Source organism: Microtus ochrogaster, chromosome 6 (genome assembly GCF_000317375.1).
Source record: "Microtus ochrogaster isolate Prairie Vole_2 chromosome 6, MicOch1.0, whole genome shotgun sequence".
In the NCBI taxonomy this organism is placed as follows: Eukaryota; Metazoa; Chordata; class Mammalia; order Rodentia; family Cricetidae; genus Microtus; species Microtus ochrogaster.
The window spans coordinates 68071419-68079383 of NC_022013.1; the positions used below are offsets into that span (position 1 = coordinate 68071419).

General features: G+C 45.9%; 1 protein-coding gene across 3 annotated transcripts in view; it reads left to right on the forward strand.

The window, feature by feature from the left end:
* The window catches only part of Ccdc190 (coiled-coil domain containing 190), a 13419-nt gene extending 6794 nt beyond the window's left edge, over positions 1 to 6625 (forward strand). Inside the window, exons 1-4 of one of the 3 annotated variants that reach the window (XM_026779817.1) lie at positions 1529 to 1701; positions 2113 to 2346; positions 4679 to 4802; positions 5214 to 6625. In XM_026779817.1, coding sequence (XP_026635618.1) covers positions 2151 to 2346; positions 4679 to 4802; positions 5214 to 5766 — 873 coding nt within the window. In that variant the 5' untranslated portion in view covers positions 1529 to 1701; positions 2113 to 2150 and the 3' untranslated portion in view covers positions 5767 to 6625. Of the gene's footprint in view, positions 1 to 1528; positions 1702 to 2112; positions 2347 to 4678; positions 4803 to 5213 lie in introns of those variants that run through there. The other 2 variants (XM_005348817.2, XM_026779818.1) reach the window with 2 other exon arrangements.
* Positions 6626 to 7965: the final 1340 nt, after the last annotated feature.

The following is a 7965-nucleotide window of genomic DNA, read 5'->3' on the forward strand; positions in this document are numbered from 1 at the left end:
GAGAAGATGAGCAAGGAAGTCAGGACCACAAGGGGTGTACCCACCCACTGAGACAGTGGGGCTGATCTATTGGGAGCTCACCAAGGCCAGCTGGACTATGACTGAAAAAGCATGGGATAAAACAAGGCACTCTTTGTTAAGCTTCCATTCCTTCCCTTGTCTTTCTAATCCAGCCAGCAGGGCTTGTTTCTTGCTGCTGCTGTTGCTTGGGGCTTTACTCTTTCTCTGCCACTGTGGTGTGTGCCCGGGTTGCCTCTGTTTTAAGAAGTGCGGGTTTCTGAAGGAAGCTCATCTTCACTCAGATCCCTCAGGCCAGGGTCATGCTTCCAGCTCCTCTCTGTTGAAGCATTTCTCCTCCCACAGACCATGAGTACAGCACAGTTTCTGCTCCTGCATTTGGCGTCTGTGCCTCCAACGCGTTCTCGTGGGGACCAGAGGATCACGAAGCACACCACACTAAGGGCCCTTCATAGGGTTAGTTCCGCAAACTTCTCTCCATCAGCAGTTTCTCAAGATGACACACAATTTGTATGAGATGCCACAATGTCTTCAGCTGGGAGGGGGCACAAAAGTACGGCATGATTTATCAGCTTTCCTGATGGGGAAGTAGAGTGCCAGTCTACCCTTATGGGGCACCCCACTTTCTGTCCTGCACCCTATTTGTTTAAATCCTGGAGATGAAGAGGTACGCCATGGGAAAGCTCTGAGAAGGCATTATTCCTCACTCACAGCCTGAGAACTGGTCCTCCCTCTCTTGTCTCCTCAGTAATCTCTTAATAATAGTTTGTTTGCAGGGTGGTGACTGTGGTCATAGGGGCTGCTTAGCCACCTTTCAGAAACCCTGTGAGGGGATTACTGGGCCCCAGTGTTGTTGGTTGTCTTTAGACTGTGGAATATTACTGCCTCATATTTCCAGAAGGATCCCCAAGAAAACAACAGTAGCCCTGCGCAGTAGCTTTTTCTATAACCAATAGTTCAACTCTACTCTCTGCTGCAGTGATCCAAACATGAAGACAAAAGTTCATTTCTAAAAAAAAAATTGCTTCATCTAATGCTATGTCCAATACTTTGCAAATCTAAATAAACTTCAAAATGCACTTAAGAAGGCTAGAAGCCTGGAAACACTCCACATGGGGTGCAATAATGTAGGATAAGCAAATCAAATGCCCTTCAGTGCAAAGTGGGCACAGGCGTGAGTGGGAAGACAGGGCGCTTTCTTTTGGTTTCCAAGAAACAGGAAAGAGGGTGGGAGATGGGAAGAATGCCGGAGTGGGGGTGTAGAAGAGAGGAGGAGAGAGGTGGAAAAGAAGAGAACGGTGACAAGGTGACAAACAGTGAGGGACTCTTTGCTTTCTTTCATTCTTGGCTCCCATGGTCACAGCGAGGAGTGCTGCAGGCCTCTCTGGGGAGGGCTGGAAGTTGGCAAGCTTCCTTCATTCTCAAAGCACGTTAGAGATGTGGCCTCTTCAAGAGGGACTGACTGGTACCCAGGGCTTGAGGAGGCAGCATTCCTAACCCGGGGAGACAGGAAAAAGCAGAGAGCCCTCAAGTGTAGTTAACACTGTACCAGTGGCCCTCTCCCAAGCTGCCTCCTCCTCTCGCACCAGCTCTTCTTAATGAAGAAAATAAGCACAGTAAAACAGACCTAGCCTACTGCAGCCCAAGAAACGAAGATTTTCACAGTGATAACTGGGTTTGCAGGTGAGTGATACCTACCTGGTTCTCTGGTGACTCTTTAGTCTGTACTTGAGAGTCTAGATCAAGCTGATTTACAATAGTCTCTGAAGTTGAACTGCCCTGTGTCTGACTGTGTCCCCTTCCTTAATGCTAATCTTACTTTAATGAATTATTACCACTATGGCCTTGGCAGGAGCAACCGCCTGCTACCCTGCACACATTCTGTGCTGAAGCCCTGAGGTGAGTATTGGGAGAGACCCAAAGGAGAAAAAAAAGGTGTGTCCCCTTTATGGGAGTGTTCCTGGATTTAAGGAGGTGGAAGTGTGGGTTTTGATATCGCAACTTCATCAGATGAGGCAGTTTGGAGTTCAGTAAAATTCGGTTTCAAACTAATTGGCGACCAGTCACCAGAGACCAGCATCTTGGCTCTTTTAGGTTGGTTGTGAAAGACCCATGTTTCACTGTCTGCAACCATGAAGAGGGTGGACAGAAACATGGCGAGGGGACCACTGTACAAGCAGTTCGACTCGGAGAGGAAGAGTGCCAGGCGAGCTGAAGCTAGACTCAGCCTGAGCCTGCAAAGGCTAGAGGTCATCTGCCTTTACCACGTGAAGACGCTGGCCAGGGAGCAGAGACAGCTTCAGAAAGAACTGCAGCGGTTGCAGCAAGGTGAGGCCCTGTCCCAAGGGGCAATCTGCCCCCCACCCCACTTCTGCTTCTAATCTGCCCTGACTTCCAGAAGTAAGGAGCAGTCTACCCCAGAGGGGGTGGACGGGGGTGAGAGCAGCCTCCATCTCACTGAGGGAAGGGAAGAAGAGTGTTTGCCTCACACCAGGGTCCTTCAGGGTCCTGCATGACCAGTAGAACAAGTGCCTCTACCTCCCATGTATTTAAGCAGGCCTAACTATCCTGGTCCTTCACCCTGTCCCCAAACTCCGTAGCTTCTCCTGCTGCTTGGTTCCCAATCTTCCCCCAGGCTTCCATCATTGTCCTGTTTCTAATTTGCGCTCTCTCGCTCTCTCTCTCTCTCTCTCTCTCTCTCTCTCTCTCTCTCTCTCTCTTCTTCCTTTCTCCCTTCCTCTTCCCTCCCCCCTTGTTTGACTCCTCACACAGTGTTCTCTTCCCTCTCTCAGAGCTGATTTTACTCCTTCATCATCACCGCCTTCCTCCTTGGGATCTAGTGGCCATTTATTGACCAGCGAAGGAAGGAAGGAGCCACTTCCCTTGCCCATGTTATAAAGCGAAATTTAAAAAGGAAACCAGAGACCCTTTCTCTGGGATTCTGACCTCTGATGAGGAATAGGAGGGGTGATGCCCATCCTGTGACATTATCTGAGCTCTCAGTGCCAATTCGGCACAAACCTAAGCACAAAGCATTTGCTTAGGCTTTGACAACTTTTAATTACTCAGATCAGCAGTGCAAAGTCATCTCAGAGTGTAAGTGCTCCTGCTGTCTTGTTGGAAACGGGTTCGGTTGTGTGCTTTGTAGAAACCAGAGCTCCTCATTTTCTTCGTCAAATAATTAGGTCTCAACATTCCTTCAAAATTACGTGGAGTTGGTAAATTCAATTTCTCAGGACATTCCCCCTGACTTAAGGCAGGTGCCAGAACTAACTCAATATTGTGTTTCATGTGATAGTCATGCCTCTTGCCTGGTCCGGTGCCCTCATTCCCACTGCCCCGTACATTCTAACTTCAGTAGGATGCTTCTCAGAGGGAAGTGGCCTGGGTCTGTTTGCTGGGGGTTATGTTTGTGTTTGTTTGTTATCCTTGGTTGGGATTTCTGGTTTGGATTTAGTGGGGAGGGGAGCAGATGGCCTACTGCTAGGGATTGAACCCAGGGCCTTGTGCAGGTGTAGCAAGCCATCTACCACTAAACAACACCCCTGGCCTGACCCACTGTGACTTTACATGATTCCCATCAAAACACAAACCAATGCCTGATTTAAATGCCTTAAAAAATAGGGTCAGTGTGTTCTCTTCAAGCTATGACTACGAGAGCCCGGAACATCAACTGGGAAAATGGAAAGTCCACTTAATCCTGGCCTCTGGCAGTTGCAAACCCATGCCATGGGTAGAAGTAAGGCATACAACTGTAGTAAACAGACAAAATGTCCACACCCAGGTGTTTTCTGTTTTTAAACACTTGCCCTTGCCAAGTAAAACATTCAAACAAAACCCATCAGGACTGGGGCGGTTGCAACATCTGATCCTGGTGTCTAAATCCTCTCTGACACATTCTAGGCAAACAACAGGAACTTCAGGAAGCTTTGCTGTTTTTGTCCATTGTGTCAGAGAAGGGCAACGTGCGATGGGGACCCAGGATGCTCACATGCTAACTCTCCGAGACTGAGAGCCCAGCTTTCACTCCCCTCACCTATTCGACTCAATTTCTAGGGCTGCACAGCAAAGTCCCAAATCCCGCACAGCTCAAACCAGAGAACTTCATTGTCTCAACCTCTGAAGCCTTGAAGTCAAAGCGGGAGTGTGAGCGGGGTTTCCTCGGGTATGAGGCAGGAGCAGGCTCTCTCTTTGGTGCCTAGGGGACAGGTCTACCCCCAACCCTGCCCTCTCTGCTTGTCTGCTCGGACTGCTGCTATCATAAGCATGCCATCACAACAGTCAGGGCCCACCATAATGACCTCATTTTAATTTGATCATATCTATAAAGAACCCAACTCCAAATAGTGTCACAATCTCAAGAACTAAGGACTAGGACCCTAATAAATAAAATTTTATACAATTCAATCCACATTAACCCTTTTTAAACTTTATTTGTGTAGACATGTCTGTGTGTATGTCTCAGTGCATGTATGATCACATGTGTATGCAAGTGCTAGCCGAGACCAGAAGAGGGTGTTAGATCCCGTGGAGTGAAAGGTGTTTGTGGATCGTGGATGTGGGTGTTGGGCTCCAAACTCTTGGTCCTTGTGGTTGAGCACGGAGCACTCCTAACAGATGAGCCATCCCTCCAGCCCATCTTTTGTTAATTATGCCACAGCAGATATCATCAAGAAAAGGTTCTCCTCTTATGCCAAGAATGGAATTCAGAAGAGACCAAGAGATTCTCTCACGTTCTCACCACAAACAGGACAGAGGCGCGTAGCCACGCAGTCTAAAATCAGGTAAGAAGATAAGTAAATGACTCCCACCTGCCAACCAAGCTCTTTAAAACATTCCCCTCCGTGTAAGGAGATGCTGCCGTCTCCTTCCGAGAGAGATATACTTCTGCCCCTCACCCTCCGCCCCTTCGCACCCACATTAGCACCTCAACAAAACTGCCACACACACACACACACACATACACACTTACACACACACACACATGCGTGCACACACATACACACATGCACACACGCATACACACATACACACACGCACACACATGCGTACACACACATACACACGTACACACACACATACACACACTCACACACACACACACAGTCTAGTAAATGGAAAGGCCTAAATAGGAGACCCTTCATTTTCCAATGACATTTCTTTCTTTCTTTTCATCCCTTCTCCCGCCTCCCCAGGGTACCGCCAACCAATATGACCCAAGAAGCTAAAACTAAGATTCATGGGCCCTCTTTACCTGACACTGCCCTCAAAGCTGCCCCGAGAAGCCAGGATCACCTGCAATCCCAGCGTGACAGCACCAGCTGCTACAAGGAAGAGTATTCAGGAGCCCAGGAGGGAGAGTCTGCGAAACCACTTAAGGGCACGGACTCGAATGTCCCTGCCCCGTGTCATGGTCAAGAGGTTTCCATCAACAATACAGAAGACAGCCCTGTGTCCAGCCCAGATGGTGCGAAGGGGTTGGCACCTGCAGATGAGACTAGATCAAAAAATGCAGATCCAAAGCCACACGAGGATGCTGGGGGGCAAAATGCCCCATGCTCTGTGGAATGTGCAGGAAGCTTCAACGGCAAGTGCACAAAGTCAACCTTCCTCGAGCTGTTGGCAAAGGCCAAAGAGGCCCACTATCTCCGCCACAGGGTGCCCCCCGAGTCCGAGAGGATGCTTAGCATTGGGGAGATATTTGGACATGGAGACGCCTCACTACCCAGAGCAGGGAAAAAACTGTGAAAATGGTACCAAGTTCCTTCCTACCTGGCTGTGAAATGTAGCTTGACAATAAGATACCATAATCGCTAAGGAATATGACCCTCAAATAGATAGCTGCGATAAGCAGGCACAGAAAGAAATAAGCAGAAATCCAAGACAACTTTCTTCTGCATCCTTAGGGCCTCCTGCCCTTTTATATGATATTTTTCAGAATAAACTTGCTCATAATAAAGGCTACTATGAAAGGGGGGGAATATTTGAAAATACTTTAAATTGAGAGCCTGGACTTGCTTTGATGGAAACAAAGTCTTGTTTATCCAAAGGTCCGGCTCATAGAGGTGCTGCTTATAGCGCCACCTGTTGGCCAATCGGCACAGCTAGTCACCTTGTTTTCCTTTCTTTTAGGGTTTGCACGGGAACCCCACTGAAATCATGTAGTGCTGTGGTCTCCAAATAAAACCTGGTCTTGCCACAGTTCCGTACTCTTTTTTTGAAGCTCCTCTCTCTCTTCTTCCCTTTTTTCTCTTTCCTTCCTTCTTTCCAACCTTCTCTCACTTCCTCTCCTTCATTTCCTTACTTCCTTTCTTCCTTTTCAAGTAGTTCCAGCTGGATTTCTCCCCGCCCCCGTTTTAACCCTAATACCAAACATTTTTGGATCCTAATGAAAGAAACTAATCTGTGTCCTTTCCTCTCCTCCCAAATCAAAATATCTTAAAACGTCCAGCACACCATGAAAGCTATACCACATCCAGTCAATAGCCAACTGTCTCACGGTGAAAGAATAATTTTCATTTAAAAAGCTCAGTTAAATGCAACTGCAAGTAGTAGGTTATTTTAAGTTGTTAAAGATAAATTTTCTTGTAGTTTTTTTCTTAATATAAGTAGCGACTGTTTTACTTTATATGTTACTTTGTTAAATAAAGTTTGTATGTTGCATTTAAAAAAAATAAAAAAATTGCTGTTTTAAGCTAGGGTGGTGTCACATGTTTATAACCCCGGTATTCCAGTATTTGGGAAGCTGAGGCAGGAGGATTTACAGAGCCAAAGTGAGCTACATATCGAGACTCTGTCTAGAAAAGCTCTCTTAGTAAAGCAAAGGTCTCTGTTTTAAGTAAGTAGGTCTGCATAACGTGCATCCCACTGTAAATTGATTGAGTAAACTTTGTTTCCAACCCAGATGGTCCAGATTTCACACTTCAAACAAATGATGTCATATGTCGTCGGGGAACAACAGCTCACTATTAATACCTTAATCCTCTACTCACCGAATACACACCAAATAAAACTGCCCCTTTTATCATATACTGTTTATATTAACTTCACTAGAAAAACTAGCTTGCAGTTAGAAATCCAGAGTCAGATAGCAACTGTTAAATTCAATTTTTCAACCTTATGGCAAATTTGGAAACCAAAAGAATAAATTCAAGACCTATATAGTTATTTTGGACTTATTTATTTACTTTGAATTAATTGTTTTTTTGAGACAGGGCTAAGCTATGCTGTCTTGGGTTGGCTCTGAACTCCCATGTTCAGTGATCCTCCTGCCTCAACCTCCTAGTGAGCTGGATTGCAAACTCGTATCCCCAGAACCTGTTTACATTAGGAGAATATATTTGTTGTATTCTAGCTTAAGGCTATCTTGAAGAAACAAAACAATTTATATCAAAAATGATAAAGGACCCAATCTTCTAATGCTAAAGCTCCTAGGGTTTAAATTAATTTGAATTTAATGACAAAGTATAAATTAATTGCAGTTGCTTTAGTAACACAATTTAATTCCCATTTGAGATGCCTGGTGTTTAAATTTATAACTCATAATAGCTCCCAGTTTCGAGCACCTTCTGCCTTCCCGAACTTTCCACACAGCATATCAATTCCAATTGCTCCTCAGAATTCTGGAAAGAGTTGTTTTTTAGTTCCTGTTTTACAGATGATCAGAGCAAATCAGAACGCATTCTTGGTCTGCACACTGTCACACCTCTGTCACACCCCATATACCTTGCTGCCACTTAGTTGAAGACAAAAGCTTCCCTCAATCTTGCACAATTCAGTTGTTTTAGCCTAGCCTTCGGTCTTCAATGACAAGGCAATAGTTTATGGTTGAAGAAACACAAGAAACCTTCTTTCAGGGTTCTCTAACGCAGAAGGCAGGTCAGGGACAAAACTGGGTGATTCACAAATTATTTACACTGGTCATAAAGGTGGGGGCTCCCAGTACAG